At 40.0% G+C, this 21,182-nt stretch overlaps 1 protein-coding gene across 1 annotated transcript in view; it reads left to right on the top strand.

Moving 5' to 3' along the window:
* FOCAD (focadhesin) overlaps window positions 1-21,182 on the top strand; it is a 286,965-nt gene that overhangs the window by 41,584 nt on the left and 224,199 nt on the right. Inside the window, exon 5 of the mRNA XM_059656547.1 lies at window positions 15,590-15,694. Coding sequence (XP_059512530.1) covers window positions 15,590-15,694 — 105 coding nt within the window. The remainder of the gene's footprint in view (window positions 1-15,589; window positions 15,695-21,182) is intronic.

The following is a 21,182-nucleotide window of genomic DNA, read 5'->3' as shown; positions in this document are numbered from 1 at the left end:
TGAGAAGGCTTTTTAAAGAGTTAAGTTTTAATGTGTTGCTCTTTTTTGTAACTTATTGGTTGACTTTAAGCAGGCCACCTAGATTTTGCATTACCCCCCCCTTTTTTTTCAAATGCAGGTACAGTAATGGTACTTGTTCCCCCCTACATAGTTTTCAAATGCCTTAAAATGCACAATATAAAATCCCTTTGTATTGTGCTATACTATTTACACTTAAAAGCCAGAGTATCAGCAGCTAAGGGAGTGGAGTTAGTCTGTGTATGTGAGGGATATTCAAGCAGGTTAGATTATACCTTTAATTCTAGAAGATCATGTTAGAAAATGAATGCTGGTGTGATATATTCCTCACACATCAGTAAAGTGCTTCATCACTATTGTAAACTAGAAAGCATACACCTTGCTGATAATGAATCAGCATCCCATCTGTATATATTATAATTTGTCAATAACCTTAGATTTTTTTAAATTTTAAAAATGTATTTTTTTGAATAGATAATACATGATAAAAAATTCAAAAGGGCATATGTAGCAATGTCTCTGTCTTATTATCCTTTTAAATGTGTTACATATTCATGTAACTGAAATTTATGTGTAAATATTTTTTTCTTTAAGAAAACCAACAAAATTAGTAGTCCACTATACATAGTATTCTTTATTTGCATTTTTCATTGAAAAAATATATTTTAGAGATAATTTCTTAACATACATTAAGTACTTTCAAATTTTTCCAGCTACATTATATTTCATTGTGTGAATGTGCCATAATTTACCAATTTCCTATTGTTTTCAATTATTTGCATTATAGGCCGTGCTTTAATGAGTAATATAATCTTACACGTATAGGTAACCATTAGTTTTCAGAGGTCATTAGATATAGAAGAAAGCACTGAATTTTATAATATGCAATTATATGAATTTTAACAATTAAAGTATTCTGGAAAAAAATTCTTTTACAAAAAGCTTTTTTTAAAAAAGATTTTTAAAAATATATATATTTTATTGATTTTTTACAGAGAGGAAGGAAGAGGGATAAAGAGTTAGAAACATCAATGAGAGAGAAACATTGATCGGCTGCCTCCTGCACACCCCCTACTGGGGATATGCCCGCAACCAAGGTACATGCCCTTGACCAGAATCGAACCTGGGACCCTTCGGTCTGCAGGCTGATGCTCTATCCACTGAGCCAAACCGGTTAGGGCTACAAAAAATCTTTCATCTGAGAATATTCATGTTGTCTAAATTGTTAGCCACAGGGAAATGGTGATAGAATAGACTCTGCAGCTAACCAATTTAATTTTTTTAAAATATATTTTTATTGATTTTAGAAAGGAAGAGAGAGGGAGAGAGAGAGAAAGAAACATCAATGATGAGAATCATTGATCGGCTGCCTACTGCACGCCCCCTACTAGGGATTGAGCCCACAACCCGGGCATGTGCCCTTGACTAGAATTGAACTTGGAACCCTTCAGTCTGCAGGCTGACACTCTACCCACTGAGCCAAACCAGCTAGGGCACCATACAATGTGTTATATAAGTGCTAAGTTTTCTTTATTGTTACCAGTAGAAGTAATAATTATATGTGAAGAATTTTCTTTATTTGGCTTATTTCAAGTAGCAGAGCTCTGTGGTTCGTAGCCATTACAACAACTAAACATTATTTCTTTAAAAAACAAACAAACAAATGAGAATTACATTTAAGAAATTATACTAAATCTAATTTAAAACAGGAGATCCAAATAGCCTCCTCCTCCAAATGCTGCTCAGGGGATCTTGAGACAGAAAACCATCTTTATCTGTGGGATTTAAAAGCAGGAATGACTTTGTCACTTGCCTGTGCTTCTTGGCTGAGACATTTTAGATCTTCAGTTTCCAGTATTCAAATGTCTACTTGTCTCTGGAACTCTCTTCTTAACATAGAGGTTTATTAGCATCTCTAGATTAGCATCTCTGGGAACAGAGCCGCTCAGTTTTTATGTAGAAAACTAGGGGCCCGGTGCACGAAATTCGTGCACTGGGTGTGTGTGGGGGGGAGTGTCCCTCAGCCCAGCCTGCCCCCTCTCACATACTGGGAGCCCTCAGGCGTTGACCCCCATCACCCTCCAATTGCAGGATTGGCCCCTTGCCCAGGCCTGACGCCTCTGGCCTAGGCGTCCGGCCCGGGCAGTGGGGACCTGCAGTGGCAGCGGGGGGTGCCGCGATCGCGCGGGCTCCGCCCCTGCCCCTGCAGGATGCCTCTGGCCTAGGCGTCCGGCCCGGGCAGCGGGGACCCACAGCTCTAGCGGCCCTGCGATCGTGGGCTTCGCTTTAGGCCCAGGCAAGGGGCCCCTAGCTCCTGGGACTGCCAGCTTCGACCGTGCCCAGCTCCCATCGCTGGCTCCACCCCTACTTCCTGCTATCACTGGCCAGGGCGGCAAAGGCACCTGATTCTCCGATCATGGCTCGGGGGCAGGGCAAAGGCGGCCCCAGGGCCGCCTTTGCCCTGCCCCCCAGCTCTTAGCTCCCCGCTGGGTTTCCGATCACTGTCAGTGGCAGGGGGCTTCTTCCTGCTTTCCCTTTCGCCTCCCTGCATTGTGCCTACATATGCAAATTAACCTCCATCTTGTTGGCAGTTAACTGCCAATCTTAGTTGGCGGTTAATTTGCATATAGCCCTGATTAGCCAATGAAAAGGGTGCTGGTGCGGGGACTGATGGTGGGAAGCAGTCTTCTGTGGAATAGATATTTGGGAATGTAGAAGTTTCGGGAACTTTCTCAATATGGTAGTAAATGTTGAAAGCTGCAAGGAAAGATGGAAGGCAATGTTGATGAGACCAGCTCTCCTAACTTTGTAACCTGCCCCTTAGCCCTTGGCAGGTCTAGTCTATAAATTTCTCTTGGAACATGTATTGGACCTCCACCACTGCCTCAAAACTAACCCACATTGTATAGTCTGACTTTGAAAAAGACGTGACATTTGCAAAGCTCTGATTGTCTGAACTTCCGGGAGGGGCTGGGAAAGCGCCTGGCTCTGTTTGAGAGACTGTTCCCTTCAAAGGAGTAGTTTGATGTCCAAGAGTATTCTTGGTTCAAAGCTGAGGCAACATGAAACAATTGTAGACCAGTTTTTACAGCTTCTGTAAACAAAGAAGTGGATTTAAGAGATCCAAAATGTTCCTTTAATCAGTAAGGAAATTTGAAAAAGAAAAAAAAAAAAGTCCCCAGGGAGGGTGAAGGAAAGAAGGGGACCAAGAAGGCAGCACAGAACGGAAGTCATTATCACCAGTTAAATGTGAATTTTCAAATTAAACAAAACTGAAATTAAAGTGAATGATACATAGTAGCATGTACTTTTCTTGTCTTTTAAGGAATTGCTTGTTTTAAGTGTAGATAGTTTTGGGGTTTGCTTGTTTGTTTTGACATTGACTGTATCCTAACATAATGATTCCCAAAGCAAAGGGTGTCCCCATTTTTCTTACATTTCCAGCCCCCTTAAATGTGCTAGCTTCTAAGAAAGCTGATGCAGCCATTGTTATAGTTGCTTAGTAACGGGACTGTGAATAAAAACCGTACTGTCCTGTGGAACCAGGTATTCAGTTTTCGATATTGAGATGTCGTGACAGCCTGTAATTTCAGTTTAACTGCTTCCCCAACCTCTCCCCCCACCTTCTTTTAAAAATGTGTTTGGTAGAACAGTTATGCTCTAGATAAACTAGGCGAGCACTTGATTTGTGTGCCTTTTGCACTTTCAAACAGAGAAAAGAACTGCAATTTACGTATTTGGGAAAATAAAGTGTGTTAAGGTGTGAGAGATAAAAGTCTATTTTCTCAGGTTCCTGAAGTCTACTTTTAAATGAAATTTTGCAGAGGGTATTAAAAATGCCCTTAGTGTGTCCTGACTAAAGCTGTTGGACTCAGTGAGTTCTTGATCATGGGTGGATGAAGGTCCAATTTGGTTAAAAACAAAATGATTCTGAAAACTATTTGGAATTAAGATTTAGGGCAATTTGTGAGAAAATTCTCTCTCAGAGTGTTCTCTTGTATTGATGACCCTGTTTCTTGGGACACCTAATGGCTTTGTTATTATGTAGGAAATGGCCAGCAACTAAGGAGATACTGTATTTATATCTAGTATTCTTTTAAAAAATATTTTTTATTGATTTTTAGAGATAGAGGAAGGGAGAGGGCGAGAGAACGTGAAACATCCATCGGCTGCCTCCTGCACACCTCCTACCAGGGTTTGAGCCTGTAACCTGGGCATGCGCGCTGCCCAGGAATCAAACTGGTAACTTTTTCGTGCATGGGACGACACCCAGCCAACTGAGCCACCCCATCCACGGCTATGCCTTGTATTCCCGAGGCTTTTCTGTACTATTAGCTTCCTTCTCTTTATTTGGCAGGAGAAGAGCCAAGGAAGGATGCCTTTTTCCTCTAAGGTGTCCTCTCAGGAAGAGTTAGCATGCTCTCATCTGCTGCTGGGGCTGTCAGAGTGTTTGTCATGAATTGAGATGGTTTCAGGGCTCAAGTCTACATTGGTGTCATCGCTCATTTAACTCCTACTTGAGAGTGATGGAATTAATAGTGTCTGGTTTTTTACCTTTTCTTTTAAACATTCCTTTAAGTTGTTTAGCTTGTTCCCAGATGTCCTCTTTTCCTTTCTTCCCAATGCTTTTTCTTTCTCCAAAATCCCAGAACCTCTCCTAAATTGCAGCTCATAACCAGAAAAGTAATTCCAGCCACTTTCCTTGTCTAGGACATTCTGCCCTACTTCTTTTTTAAGTTAGTTGATCTGGTTGAAGGCTTTGTTTGTCACAAAATCTTCCAGTCACGTGTCTCTGCTAAGATGTTTTCTAGGTGATTTAAGGAAAGGAACTGCTGAACATGTGACTTTTATAATGGAAAAATGCTTCAGAAGAAATCAGACTGTTGTCTGGTACTTAGAAGACAAATGAGGGTACAGAACTTTCCCAAGCACAACTCAGAGCACAATCGGTTAGATTTTTTTAAAGAAGCATTATTTTTTGTCATTTATTCAAGCACGGTTTCCTCAGAACTGTTCCTCCCCCCCTTTCTTTTGGTTTTCTTTTGTTTTAAATTTCCTCTCTTTCTTCCTGATTCTCTTTTCCCACACAATTTTTCTAATAAAGTCAGAAAATGCTTTATTCTTTAATCTAGTGTGTACCATTATCTAATTTGCTGGTGACTTACTCTGCTTAAGGCTGACCAGTTATCCTTTGCAGTTAAAAAAGGGACGTGGCTATATTTGACCATTTGTTCCATGATACCCAGGGAATGCCCTTTTTGGGGATATTTGTGCCATTCTCTTCAACCCTGTTATTCTCATCTCTGGCCAAAAAATTAGTATGGCACTTCCTTGTACCTCACCTTTGGAATGTCTCGAAAGCCAAGAACCAGGAATTATTCGTAATCTTTTCAACGGGAGACCGAAATACAAGAGCAGTGATTATATTGTTATCATTTGAACCCCAAACAAAGGAAACCTGATATATGTTATTCCTATACACAATAACAGTTATGCTACATTTATCTAGTGAAAAGCAATTTTCCTGGGTGGTTTTAGTTGGCATAGTTTGTGTAACTTGACCAAAATTTTTCTCATTTCTTTTTTTTATTTTTATTTTTTTTAGGATAATCAATATCATTATTGACCCACACTCCCTCTCATGATAAGATCTGGGTCTTGTCTCACGTGCGTAGTGAAAATTGAGGTTCCGTTTTGCGTTGTCTCTTGCCCCTGTGCTGGTAGCTCGGGCCTGACCTTTGCTCTGCTCTCCCTTAGAGGGCTCTTGAGTCAATTAGCTTTTTTTGGTATCTCCCTCCTTCTCCGCCTCAACCCAAGGAAGGACATGTGGCAGCTGAAGGCCTTTGGCAGCAGGTTCCTGAGGGCATTGGGACTCTGGGTAACAACTTCCAGAAACCCACTTGAACTAGTTTGAGCAGAGAAGGGTGATTTTTAATTTTTTGGCAAAGAGGTATCCCATAGGATCCAAGAACAAGGATGCACCGGGGCCTCGGAAACGAACTGGATACAGGCTGTGTGTTTCTTCTCTATTGCAGCTGACTTCCTCTGCTTCTTCTCCACGGGCCACCGCCTGCTCCTGGGTTAATATCTCTCTTTTTAAAATCCTCACCCAAGGATATTTTTTCATTGATTTTTAGAGAGAGGAAGGGAGAAAGAGAGAGGAACATTGATGTGAGAGAAAAACATCAATTGGTTGGCTCCTGTGTGTGCCCTGATCTGGGATCGAACCCGCAACCTAAGTATGTTTTCTGACCTGGAATCAAACCTGCCACCTTTTGGTGTACAGGATGATGCTCTCACTATCTGAGCCACCCGGCGAGGACCTGGGTTACATCTCTTTTGTGTAAGAGGCAGCCCAGCTGAGGTTGGAATTTCTTGGTCACAATGAAAGAATTGCCAGGCTAGGACCCAGCGTGTGTGAGATGTTTGCTCTTGGCCCAGTCAGTTCTGCCAGGGGCTGTGTATTAATTCCTAGGGCTGCTGTAACCAGTGACCACAGACTTGGTGGCTTAAAACAACAGAAATGGATTATTTCACAATTCTGGAGTCCAGGAGTCCAAAAGCAAGATGTTAGCGGAATTGGTTCTTTCTGGCTGTGAGAATCTGTCCCATATCTCTCTCCTCATGCTTGAGCAGCGGTTCTCAACCTGTGGGTCGTGAACCTTTTGAAGGTCGAACAACCCTTTCACAGGAGTTGCCTAAGACCATCGGAAAACACATATTGTTTTTGTGATTAATCACTATGCTTTAATTGCCGGGAGCCGGTCCATCCTTGCTGTTTCAAGGGACCTGGCATTTATGGCATACGGTTCTTAATATGTTTGCTCACCTTCTTGGCGCTGTGTTTTAACCAAGGTCACCTCTCCGAGAAAGGTTGAATCCCCAGGTAGGGATTTTCCCCTGAAGTTAGGGAGGGAATAAAACCCCTCAACTAAGTGCCAGGTGGGTAATTAATCACTTTAACTACGAACAATCATGCTTAAGCTACATAATCTTTACTCCCTGGAATGGAGATAAGAAACGCCCTAACCTTTGTAATAGAGATTGATAGGATTGAATCAACTGGTATAAATACAGATGTAACAAGACAGAAAGAGACAGAACTTAGAACACAGAACTTCAGAGACAGAGCTTAGAAGAGAATTCAGAAGACAGAACCTACACGGAGCCTGGAGACAGAAGAACTTCACAATAGATCCTGGACTGAACCTGACTACAGAAATTGGCAAGAGAACCTGACTAGAACCTGGTGACTGAACCTGGCTGGAGAACCTAGCGAGGGAACATGGCCACAGAACCTGGCTGGAGATCCGAAGCAGAACCTCTCTGGAGATCCAGACCAGAACTTGGCTGGAGATCCTGTCTGGAGATCCTGGCTAGGCTACTGATCAACTGAACACTGTCTCTGTGTCATTCCATCTTCGCCGACTCCGTCCACACCTTTGGGGACCCCTGGACCCGCTGGGGTTGGACCCCGGCATTTAATTATGTTCAATTTGTAACAATGAAAATACATCCTGCATATCAGATATTAACATTATGATTCATAACAGTAGCAAAATTACAGTTATGAAGTAGCAACGAAAATAATTTTATGGTTGGGGGTCACCACAACATGAGGAACTGTATTAAAGGGTCACGGCAATAGGAAGGTTGAGAACCACTGTTCTTGAGGCTGCCACAACCCGGAGTGCTCCTTGGCTTGTGGCTGCATAACGTCAATCTTTGCTTCTGTCTTTTCATGACCTTCTTTGTGCATCTTTGTATCTCAAATTTCTATTCTTTCTCATTGGATTTAAGGTTCATCCAGGATGAGCTCATTTTGAGATCCTTAATTATATCGGCAAAGACGGTATTTCCAAATGAAGTCACATTCACAGGTACCAGGAGTTAGGACTATGACGTATCCTTTTGGGGGAAATAATTTACCTTCTACAGGGTGTGTCTTTATTGTGTGAACATATGTATGCTAGGGCCCTTTGTATAGTAACCATATAAATAGGAAAGATGTGGTCATTCCCAAACAGAAAGGAGACTAGAACACTATTCCCGAGGAGTCTTCTGCACTGGGGTTGAACTTGGGAGAAAGCCAGGAATTTGGAAATAGGTATCTCTCAGCCTCTCAGCTCAGCTCTAGCTCTGGAACATAATTGTGCTTAAGTATGAATGACTAATATTTGATCTGCTTTGTTCTGACAGGGATAAAGGGAGGGGAGATTGAGTGGACATAGATTCATTGTCAGAGATAACACACTTGTTTCAGTGTGATGGCAAAATGACACCATCACCACCAACACCATCATCATCCTCTGGAATATTTTTTTGAAACTGCAAATCATCTCTCCAAACAGTAATAATGATAGTGGTTACTGCCTTGGTTTTCAGGGGAAGGGAGATAAAGGAAGGACATAGTAGCTTGGAGTGTGACACACACAATATAACTAGGAAAATTTTGGAAGAAATGAGTGTTACAAAGAGGAACTCCTCCTATGACTTCTAAAACCTTTTATAGATAATTTCAAAGTAACTAGAATAGTGTTATGAACCCTCCTGTTTCTGTCATTTAGCCCAACAACTATTAACCCATGGCCAGTCCTGCTTCCTCCATAACCCCATTTACTTCCATCCTGGCCATATTCTTTTAGAGAAAGCCCTAGACATTGTCTGACTTATTCTGTAGAGATTTAAGTGTTTATCTCTTTTTAAAACACATAATAGTAATGGAATTATTATACCTTCATATACAGGTGTGCTCGTGTATAATTTTTATATATATATATTATTGATTTCAGAGAGAGGGAGAGGGAGAGATAGAAATATCAATGATGAGAGAGAATCATTGATTGGCTGCCTCCCGCACGCCCCCTACTGGGGATCGAGCCCACAACCCAGGCATGTGCCCTTTACTGGAATAGAACCCAGGACCCTTCAGTCCGCAGGCCGACGCTCTATCCGCTGAGCCAAACCACCTAGGGCTCGTGTATAATTTTTTTAAATGTCCAGTCAGTCTTCAGTTTCCTGATTACCTCAATCTTTTTTTAACAATTTGTTTGCATGAACATCTAAGTAAGAATTGGTTGTTATATCTTTTACATCTCTTTTAATCTATAGGATCTCCCCTTCACATCTATCTCCCTCTGTCTCTGTCTCTCTTTTTCTTACAATTTGCTGAAGAAACTTGGTGGTTTGCAGTGATTTCCACCACATATCTTGGAAACCAGTGGATTTTGCTGGTTGTATCTCCATGTACTTTAACTTCTGCTATTTAATAATTTTCATATGTAACAAATGATTTAAGAGGGCAGGGCGTAAAAGAAAATAGCGTTTTCCGAAAGGGACTTATTGCGGCCACTATGACCTTTAGTCACAGGAGCCATTTAGGAGCTAATTTTCAGTTTGGCGAATTTAGCTGCAGGCTGGGCAGTCTTCACCGGAGCAGTTAAATCTCTATTAACCATGCTAAATATTTATCTTTTACTTATTTTATCAGGAGTTTTAGTTGGTTTTACTGTTGAAAGTACATGAGTTAAGTAAGACGTATATAAAAAAAAACATAAAACAAACGCCAAGAAAAAACGCTTGCCTCTCTACCCCCAACAGGGTTATTTCATTGCTTAATAATATAAAAGCACTTTATATTAATTTTATTTTCCTAGTATTTACAGTGCCCTCATTTGCTAGATGTGCAGTTTCTAAAATGAGAGGCCCATAACCACAACTAATAATACCATTTATATTTGTTTCTTTAGTAATAAACTAACGAATTTTAATATCAAAGCTATTAGATACTATAATTTTAATGTACATATGTAAAATCATGTAATTTTACAACTAGAGATTACCTTTAGAGTTCATCTCTGTAGTCAAGCAAGACAGTGCCTTTGCAGTCTTTCATCTACCCATCCGTTAGTTAAACATATTTATTAACTATTTCCTATATACCTGTGTGAGGTACTGTGATATGTCATGGTGAGGAAAGCAGACATAGTCATTACACTCAGGATGCTTTTGGTTTAGAGAGAGAAATTCACATAATCATAGTTGCACAATTACATATGAAACAGCATTCTTGTTAATAGTCACATAGTGTTCTATAATATGGATTTGTCCTATTTTAACTATTAATAAACATGTATTTTTTATTTTTAAGAAAAAAGTAACAAATACAGAATAATACCTTTTTTTAGGAGTATATAAGAGTATTTTATTAGGAGGGGTTCTTAGAAGTGGAATTTATGAGAAAAAGGGTATGTATATTAAAAGTTTTTATGGATACTGCCAAATTGCTATCCATAAAAGCATAATCAATATATACTTAACTCAAAAGTGCTTATTTCTTTATTCACTCAACACTGGACATTATGAATTTTATTCTTCTGTGATTTGCATATCTATAATTTCTGCTCATGTTTCTAATATATGATTTGTCTTATTTTGTTGCTTTTCTTGTTTTATGGATCTTAATATTTTCTCTATCATATGTTATAAGTAATTTCTCTCAGACTGTCTCTGATTTTAATTTTGTTTTCTCTCCCCTGGAAACCCTTCTTACCAACTTTGTTAAAAGTATCTGGGAATTTTAGTTACAGATTGTCTTTATTGGGGAGTTCTTTTTAAAAAAAATAATTCTTTATTGTTGAAAGTATTACATATGTCCCCCTTCTTCCCCCTTTTTCCCCTTGGGGGTTCTTTTTCACATTTTCCTACCAGTTCTCTCTTAACAATTACTTTAATCTTTACAGCCACATTTGAAAAATGCTAAAGACTTGACTGTAGGTTCTTCTGGTATTCACTTTGACCTAAGTTTTTTGTACTCTACATCTATCTCATCAATTATTTCTTATGCTTTATCCTTAAAAGTATAAAAGCTTAATATAATTAAGCTTTTTTAAAAGATATAATTCATGTATTATACAATTACCCTTTAAAAGTGTACATCTCACTTTTAGTTATTTACAAAATTGTGCCATGGGAAAAATATCCTTGGGGGAGGATTAAGAACAACAACAACGGAAATACAAGACAAGAGCTGAGCTTGTTGTCGTCCTAGATGTTAAGTGGTTTGCCCAATATTACCTAGCTAATTAGAATTAAAGCAAGGATTTACATAAAGATTGCCTGGCCAGTGTGGCTCAGTGATTAAGCATTGACCTATGAACCAGGAGGTCAGGTTTTGATTCCTGGTCAGGGCACATGCCCGGGTTGTGGTCTCGGTCCCTAGTAGGGGGCATGCAAAAGGCAGCAGATCAATAATTCTTTTTCATCATTGATGTTTCGGTTTCTCCCTTTCCCTTCCACTCTGAAAGCAATTTTAAAAAAATTAATCTGAAGTCATCCCTCTCAACCCACTTAAAATATTTAAATAATTTAAATAGTTACTCAATTGAATTTAAGGCAAATGTGTTACTATTTGAATAGTTCTATATGTGATTTGATTGACACCGTATCTTTCAAAAATCATAATCTATTCATGCCAGCTCTTACTTAAAATACAGTAAGATCTCAATTATTCACACAGTAAAATCTAGATTCACAAATAAGACCAAGCAAGACCTAACTTAAAGGTTAAAAATCTGAAGTCCATTTGTTAGCCTCAGTGGTTCTGTGAACTCCCTGGAATTCAATGCAAATATGATATGTTGTACTTTTCTCTGGGATTCTACTATTTTCATAAAGAGGTAGGTGGTCCATGTTGGTTAAAATCACAGGTCTGTTATCTGTCTCTCTAAAACTCTTGTCATGTGACAAATCATTAGGAAAGGAAAACCAATACAGTTTCATGTACAAAAAAAGATTACAGGCATACTTCATTTTATTGTGCCTCACAAATATGAAATTGATGGCAAGCTCCTCCACCAGCAAAAAGATTATGACCCACTTTATTGTGATACTCACTTTAATATGGTGGTCTGGAACCGAACCATAATATCTCCAAGGTATCCTGTATTTAATAAATTTGTATTTCTTGGAAGAAATTCAGTCATAAATTCAATTAACACTGATCATCTAAAATGAATAATGTTTAAGCTAATCATTAGACCCAGGAGAAGTGGCCTCATGTGATTACTTGGTGCAGCGTGGACTTTCTCCATATAGATGCAGTCATTTGAGCTTAAATCAGACATTAGAGCTGATTTCCAACTCCATGAACATTGAAGGCTCGAAGACAAGGACGCTTCTGAACATGTGATGACCCTCTGACCAACGCAAACCAGTGTCGGCCCCTGTGACAGGTCTCAGTCAGATACTGCAATCTGGGAACTGCTCACTCACACCTGACAATGGGAAAATTATCTGCTAAACATAGTTACACACTGAGATTTCATGGTCTTGTATAACATCTAGGCACAGGCCTGGGTCAGAGCCACAGGGGTTGGTATTATCTCAAGAACTACCTTTCAAAAAGCTAGACTGCCACCCTGATGTCTGGTGAGTTAGCAAATTTATATATTTGGAGGAGTCACACTGCCCTTAAACTCCCAGGAGCCTCTATCAGCTCCACCCTCTGTGACTGAGTCCAGACATTCATTCCCAGGAGTAGCTTCTTAATAAATTCGTTACAGAACAATTACGATTTCCATGTGGAAAGATCTCCAGGTCTTTGCCAAAGAGAGTGTGAAGGGTTGTAAAGAGCTGGAGGATATGTGGGAAGATCTCATTCCTTAAAGTCCAGGATCCTCAGCTATAGAATGTATTTGACTCTGTAAAAGTGAGTGGTATGAGGAAGGAATTTACTCTAAAAGTTTGGATGTTGAGATATCTTTCCTAAGCTTAGAGGAGGAGGATTCTAGAAACTCAGAGTTTCAGTAGAGACGGTCGTCAGAAGAATGTGAACAATCCCAAAGGAAGGAAAGAAGGCAACGCCTCTATTCCCAGGAGGGTTCACAGAGTTGCCGTGCAGTCAGCTCTTCCTCAGATAGCTCCAGTTCTCTCCAGTCTCTTAAAAATAATACTTCTTGCCCTAACCGGTTTGGCTCAGTGGATAGAGCGTCGGCCTGCGGACTGAAGGGTCCCAGGTTCGATTCCGGTCAAGGGCATGTACCTTGGTTGCAGGCACATCCCCAGTAGGGGGTGTGCAGGAGGCAGCTGATCGATGTTTCTCTCTCATCAATGTTTCTAACTCTCTATCCCTCTCCCTTCCTCTCTGTAAAAAATCAATAAAATATATCTTAAAAAATAAATAATAATACTTCTTAATTTTTATTGAGTGACAATGGGACTAACTGGCCATATTTTGAGGTAAAATAAAGTACCATGGAATTGACACAATACCAAGGTATTGTATGTGAGGAAACCCAACTCTCAGTTTGACATCCATCAGAGAACACATGTAGGAGAGAGGACCTTAGGGGAAAGTCTTCATGTGAACATGGTGATGAGAACTTTGTGTTCACCAGAGAATCCACACAGGAGAGAAACCATACACGTGTGATATCTTTCACAAAAGATTCATTCATGACTCTACATTGCATGGCCATAAGAAGATCCACATGAAAGACAAAACGTACTGTGGTAAAGACTGTGGGAAATGCTTGGGCTGCAAGGGACTCCTCAGTGGTTCCCAAAGAACCTTCTTAGGAACTAAAACATATTAATATCTCCAGGTGAGCTGGGAAGTATAAATATAATGTGAGCCACAAAGGCAAGCTGCATATATAATTAAAATTTTCTAGTAGCCACATTAAAAAGTAACAAGAGACAGGGGATTTTAATTTTAATAATGTATTTTTTGTTACTCTACATATCATAAATATTATTTCAATATGTAATCAATATAAAACATTATACATGATATTTTACATTCTTTTATGTCTCCTAAGTCTTTTAAATCCAGCGTGTATTTTATACTTACAGTACATCTCAATTTGGATTCATTGCATTATAAATGCTCAGTTGCCACCTATGGCTATTGGCCACTGTATTGGCCAATACAGTTTGAAAACTCTAAATGCCATAAAAGAGTCCATTCAGTCACACCTCACATAATTGCACCAACTGATATCACTTAATTAAGCCCAAGTCCTTGTCCTAGCCCCAAAATAAGGTTAACAGTGATTTGTAACCTACTATTATTTTGGATAGCAAATGACAATTTATTACATGGTAAGCACTTAGGAGAATATGTAGCTTACAATAAATGTGCTGAAGTATTAAAAACCATGACTGAAATATAATCACTTACATGAAAAGGGTAGGGTAATTTGTGACAACATGGGTACATGGCTGAATCGGAAGGGCATTAAGCTAAGTGAAACAAGCCAGACAAAGAAAGACAAAAAATATGGTGTCACTTACATGTAGAATCTAAAAAAAATTAAAAAGAAGGTTGAACTCATAGAAACTAAGAGTACATTGGTGGTTGCCAAGGGCTGGGTGGGAGGGTAGACAAAATGGAAAGAGGTTGGCCAAAGGGCACAAACTTCTAGTTTCAAGATGAATAAGTTCCGAGGATCTAACAACAGCTTGAGGACTGTAGCTAACAATGTGGTATTGTATGCTTGGAATATGCTAAGAGAGTAAATCTTAAGCATTCTCACCCTCCCCCCCTTCCAAAAAAATCAATAAATGATATCAGGACAATTATTTAACTGTATAGTACTTAAATATATTCCAAAAGGATTAACTTAAATGTAAAATCAATAAAAAACTAGAAATAAGTATTATCATAAATTGAGAGAATGTGGATTGACTGGGAAACTGCAATGAGGGAAGGACCACTACTCTCCTTTGCTCTCCTCCACCTGCTTCCCCATCTGCCTGTCCCTCGGCTGGGTAGAGGGCACAGCGGGAGGAAGAGGCAAAAGTCCTACTTTATTGGCATCACTGTAGTATTGGCTACTGCAGTAAAAAAATAAAATAAAAAGTGGCCATGTGAGGTCATGATGTATTAATTAATTTGATTATGGCCATCATTTCACAATGTACTAGTACAGTACATATATCCCATTGTGCACTTTAAATATATTATAGTTGTATCTGTCAATTTTACTTTAATAAAGCTAACGCTGGAAAAAAAATCCCATTTCGTAATTTAAAAAAGTAATCATAGGTCTTCTTTTTGATATATTGTTCTCTTACAGGAATAAGGAAAAAGTTAAAGTTCTATTCCCTGCTCCCATTAGCTTTGTTTTAATGGTGCTTATTTGTTCTAATTGGTCTCCTGGCCCACCAGATTCATTTCATGTATCTGGTTATTCATTGTCTGGAATAATAATTCATGGTCTGCTAATATTTATAAATGAAGGGCTTGATTATTCAGTATGGGGAACTGATGTGGTCACTGCCTGCAATTATGTGGGCTAATGTTTGTTTTCTTCCTGATTGGTTTTACCCCGAGTGTGAGTTAGGCTGTTGGTAAGTTGGTGGTCTGATTTTTTCGGCTCTACTTCTCCTTTATGGGGGCTGTCTGTTTGTAGGCCTCTTCTTGGCTGTGATGTAGAACGAACTGGGTGGCTACCGTTCACTGGGTGTCAAGTGTTCAATTATTTAAAAGTGGTAGAATTAAGCCCCTCATTAGAATATTTGCTTTATGTCTATAACACTTAACATATTGTAACATTTCTTTATATAGGAATACACATGGCTTGATAAAAGCTATCATGAAATTATTACAAATGCAAGCTGTTAAGGAAGGACAAGCTGTGGAGAAGAATATTCAGGATCTATATTCTATTAGGTAAGCCTTTTTCCCTTTCTTTAAAAAACATATTTTTTATTGTGTGAATTGTGAGCTTATGAACTGGGACATGCTAATCTGTTAAGAACAGTTATTTCAGAGCTTGAGCAAATGTACTTACAGCAGGAGGGTGAACTTCCTCACCATGAAGACGAATAGGCGACTAGCAAGGGGTTATTACCCAGGGCAAGGTCGGTAGTTACGAGCATTGATTTGCCTCTTTTTTTTTTTGTCATCTATAGAATGTAATCTATCGAGTTATTTTAAAAAGAAAAAACCACACCGCAGCAATGACAGTGAAATGCATTGAGTTTTATGGGGGAGTGTGGACGAAGGAGGGCATCAGGCTTATTTGTGAAGGTGCCTTGAAGGTCCTAGAAAGCCATTTCTTGAGAGAGGGACTCCCACTTAGTGAGCAGAGGACCCCAGCGGATGCCATGTAACCAATGTGTATTGTCCAAGGATCTCTGTGTAGTGATGCACAGTGCCTGCTTCTAAAGAATGAGAACATGGGACCATAAACAAGGGGACTGGTTCACGGTGGAAAATGGTTCGCATGGGCTGTGGCAATTCAATAGGGCAAGTAAGTCAGCTGGCTCTGTGACACAGGTAATGATTGTGGGGATGGATATGATGAGGACTGCAGTACGTTTTGAATGGATTTCTCTTGGTTGATTGATCATCCTAGTAGATTTAAACCATCAGTAGGCCTTGCACACTTTCCTCTAAGGCTCACACAATTTTCATTGTATCTTAGCTACTGTTATTCCATTGAATTACTGTCGATCCTTGTATTAAAAGGCTACAGAGCAAAGGTATGGGAGGCTTAGAGTCCTCCTAAATATTGAGTTTTTTTAGGAGGACTCTGAAAAACAAAATGAGGAAGCAAAATGAGGACTGTCTCTGATGTCTAACACCCAGATAGAAACTGAAAAAGATCTCCAACTAACTATTCAGATATTTAAAACATATTTGTTTTAAATCATATAAACATACCCAGATATTTGGGAAGAAAAAAAGAAAGAAAGTAAATCAGATCCTTGTGAATCCTCATTGGCTGGAGCACACAGCACCTGCAGTTCTGAGCATTTGACACCAGCTATCAGAAGCTCTGAGAGTCTCTGAAATGTTGAGTGTTGCCTACTCATGTAGATTTATAGTGCTTTCCTTTTGAGTCTGAGTCAACAGTGTCTCGTTACAATGATCGTTCCTGAAGTTTTTAGTGCTATTTACGATCTCTTTTATTTTTTATGAGTACATTCAGAATTTTTTAAAGCCAGTTTTTTTAAACAAGGTCAGATTTGCATTTTACATATTTTTTTTCTTAGCATGTTTTTGATGTCTTCAAACATATGGAAAAGTTGGAAGGATGCAGTACAATGAATTAGTAAATTCCTTAACTTATTTGTTAACTCAGTAATTTGATTTTAAATAGAAGAAGCAAAAATAAAATTATTTCCTCTTTGAAAATACTGTGGAAACGGGGTGTGCAGAGTAAACTTTCCAAATTGATAAATATGCTTCTCTCTTTTTAACAGTGGTGCCTCATGAGGCACAGGTTTTTATTTCAGGTTTGTCCTTTACCCATTACCTTGATCAGAGTTGAACCTAAGGAGTAGATGAGCAGGTGTTAATATTTCTAGATGAGTCATATGAACATCTGTGTTTTTTCTCTTTTTTAAAAGAAGTTCAATCTCTTGGGCCAGAGTTTCAGGATAGAAAATTATTTCATTTCATTATTGTTCACTGAGAGTTATTTATTTTAAGATAGGAAAGCTATTGAAGTTTTTCATTTTTTTTTTATATAACAGTTTCATGACACAATTGACCCATTTAAAGCATATAATTCTCATGGTTTTTAATATATTGATAGAAGTATGCAACCATCACCATAATCAATTCTAGGACATCTTCATCAATCCAAAAATGAAGCACTGGCTGGTATGGCTCAGTTGGTTGAGTGTCGTTCCATGTACCCAAAAGTCGCAGGTTCGATTCCTGATGAAGGCACATGACCAGGTTTCGGGCTCGATCCCCAGTAAGGGGCGTTCAGGAGGCAGCCGACTGATGGTCTCTCTCATCCATGTTTCTCTCTCTCTAAAATCAATAAAAACACATTAAAAAAATACCTCACCCATTAGCTGTCACTCCATATTTCCCTCCACCCATTTAATTTAATGGCTCTCAACCCTGGTTGCTCTTTAGAACCATCTGGGTGTGGAACCTATCAAAAAGCAAATACCCCAAATGAATCAAAATCTCTGCCATACGGCGCAGGCATTTGGAGTTTTGAAAAGGCCCAGGTGGTTCTGATTCACAGTGAGTACAAGATGGTATGCTAGCCACTCCTTACGTGCATTCTGCTCACCTGGGGCCTTGTTGAACGGCAGATTCTTTCCTTAGGGCTAGAGTGGGCTCCAGATTCTTCTCTGATAGGCTCCCAGGTGCTGCTGATTCCCCACCCACTATAAGTAGCAGAGCTACGGGCAGCATCCACAGAACCTCAAGGTTTGTGGGGAGTGCAGGAGCGTGGACTATCTGGATCTGAGTCTGCCTGCTGGTATTTTTCAGGTAATGTAGAGGCACCTGAAAGTTTAAGAAGCCCTGGTGTAGGTGATGGTAAAGGGAAATTTTCTATCATGCAGACGTGGCGTCACTCTCTTTGTTATCCCGATTGTCCTCGCTGTGAGTGTTCGACCTTCAGTCATCTGTAATGTTTCCCGTGTTTACTTATAATTTATATTCTCCGGTAGTTAGTTCTTCTAACTGCAGCCTTGTTTTCATAAGAGAGTAGGTGCGAGGCGTGGATAGGGAGCCGGGTTTGAGGAGCTGAAAGCTTTGTTTTTAGATTGGTGGCACATTAAGAGGTCCGGAATCAGTCACCTGAGTTGGCATAATCCAGTAATGTTTATGGAGAGCCCTTATGTGAATGGCTGCTTGGCACTATAAATCAGCAGAGTGTAATCAAGTGACAAGAGCTCTACGTTCCTCCAGCGGGGATTGCGGATGGCAGAAACGGAGGAGAGGTGAGCCTGAGGAGCACATTCCCCTCGAGAGAGCGTTGATTACCCAACTCCGGCATGAACTTGCCACGCTGCTTCAGAGCCTCTTTGCCACATGCTGGTTAGCAATATCACCCAGCCTTGGAGAGGCAACTGATGCGCTGTGTTTGAAAGCATAGAAAGGATATGAGAAGCTTAGAGGTGTTCCCTGCTTATGCTGTAGGATTCATTTAAAATGGAAGTAATATGAAACCATTGGAAGCTTTCTGGGCATGAAACTAATCTGTTCTTAATGGTATGAAGGACTCTGCTAGTAAACATTTGGGGTTTAAGTATTTCTCACTTCTTTTTGTCTCAAGAGCTAACTTGAGTTGTAGTAAAACCAAGTATGTGGTCATTCGAGTCTGTGCTGAAGTGCCCAGGTGATTCTGTTCACGGTGAGTACAGGATGGAATGCTAGCCCCCCTTTAACATGCATTCTCGTCACCTGGGCCTTGTTGGTTCCTGGGACTGTCCTGGAGGAGCTCTGGAGGGGGCCTTCCCTTGGTTGAACCTGGACATCAGTGGTTCTCAAACTTCTGTGCATAAGAATCATCTAGGGAGCCTGTTAAAAGCACAGCTTCTCAAGACCACTTGCCAGAGATTCTCGTTCATGCAGTAGGTTTGCTGTGAGATTCAGCCTCAGTGTGTTTGTCTGGCTGGTCCGTGGTACGGATACAGGTTGCTTGTGGATCACACTTGAGAAATACTGCTTGATCTCCTGGGAGCGTAATGGTACCACATATGAGCTGCAAGGAACCCTTTGGGGTAGACTGGAAGTAGTTCTTGAGGGTTTGTGTCGCCTTGCCTCTGTTTCTTATTTGGGAGGCAAAAAGTCCGTAATGTTCCTAAGCCCCAAGGCCCCAAGTTCATTGTATCATGTCCATTATGGACAATAGAGAGGCCAAGAGCAGAATCAAATACTTTTTCTAAAGGAAAAGCAATCCAGCGAGAGCAAGCCAAGTGCACACACCAGTGAGAGAATGTTAAGCGATTTAAATCCCATTGCTCTGTTCAATGAAATACTGCCGTGGCCCTGACACAGCAGGTTCTCCTGGTCAGGTGGATGGTTGCAGGAGCAGGAGGTGAAGAGAGCCCTCAGCACCTTCCTGGAACCACCACTGGCTTTTAGTGTTTACAGTGCAGAAGCAGCTCATTCTCGAGTGTTTGATATGTGTGTCTGGGACATGCCTGCAAACCTGCATTTTAATAAGAGATTTGGATGTACAGGTGGTCTACTGACCATCCTTTAGATACCCTAGATCAGCGTGTGTGTAGCTAATAAAATTCATGTTGCCCAAGTGGACCCTTCTTCAGTTGTGTGGCTTAAACAAGTTCACATGGGGGATATTTAAGTAGGATTGCGACCTGCAGTGCCTTTTAGGATGAGGGTAACTGGAAGAACATACAGTACATTTGACTACTGTGGTTACATGAGGAGCATATGCCAAACATAAAATCCTAGGCCCCTGAGTCTCAACCCTGTAGCACATCCGAGCCCTCTGACAGATGCTGGGCTCTTCCTGGAATGACCGAGTGTCAGCGTTGGTAATTTTTCAGAGCTTCCCAGGTGGTTTCTGATGCACTGGGAGGGTTGAGAACTGCTGCCCAGTTGTTGCAGTGAGGAAATGGGGGTTCATCTTTGCCAGGCCATCAGATCTTTCAGGATTAATTACATTATATATGAATCTCCTGACTTGTAAATGTTGGGAAACAATTTAGAGTTTTAAAAGTACAGGGTAGGCCCGGCCAGTGTTGCTCAGTGGTAGGGTCTCAACCTATGAACCAGGAGGTCAAGGTTCGATTCTTAGGGAACATGCCTGCATTATAGGCTCCATCCGCAGTGCGGGGCTTGCAGAAGGTAGCCGGTCAGTGATGCTCTCTCATCATTAATGTTTCTCTCTCCCTTCCTCTCTGAAATCAATAAAAATATTTTTTAAAAAAATACAGGGTAGGCAGACAAAACACATCTGCTCACAGGCAGTAAGTTTGTGACCTCTGGTTTAGGCACTTGACTGTTTTTAAAAATTTTAGAAGCCTTTTCTAGCTGTGCACAATTTTTATACTCATCACTTTTTTAAAAAAATCTCTTCTAAGACATCCTTTAGTTAAGGGTTATTTTCCTTCTTCCACTTCTGCTTGGGCTGAATTTTGTTGGCTAGCCTGAACTCCACTTTCCTGTAATTCGTGTGCATTTAACTAAGCCATTAAGCGCTCATGAATATTGACCAGCAGGGCGTGAAGCAGAGAACTGATATGCGGATGGTGTTTGGTTGCAAGGAAGAAGAACTAAACTAAATTTTTATTATTTATAAATTATTAGAGGCTCATTTTCTCATTTGCTTTGTAATGTGCTATTTTTCACCCTGAAATTTTATCATGTGCTTCTGCTTTTTATTTTTCCTCTGCATATTCATATAATGGCAGTCTCCTTAAGATCTTGCTTC

This window comes from Myotis daubentonii, chromosome 11 (assembly GCF_963259705.1).
Source record: "Myotis daubentonii chromosome 11, mMyoDau2.1, whole genome shotgun sequence".
NCBI lineage: Eukaryota > Metazoa > Chordata > Mammalia > Chiroptera > Vespertilionidae > Myotis > Myotis daubentonii.
The sequence above is the reverse complement of the archived record's forward strand: the minus strand, read 5'-3'. Positions and strand labels throughout refer to the sequence as shown.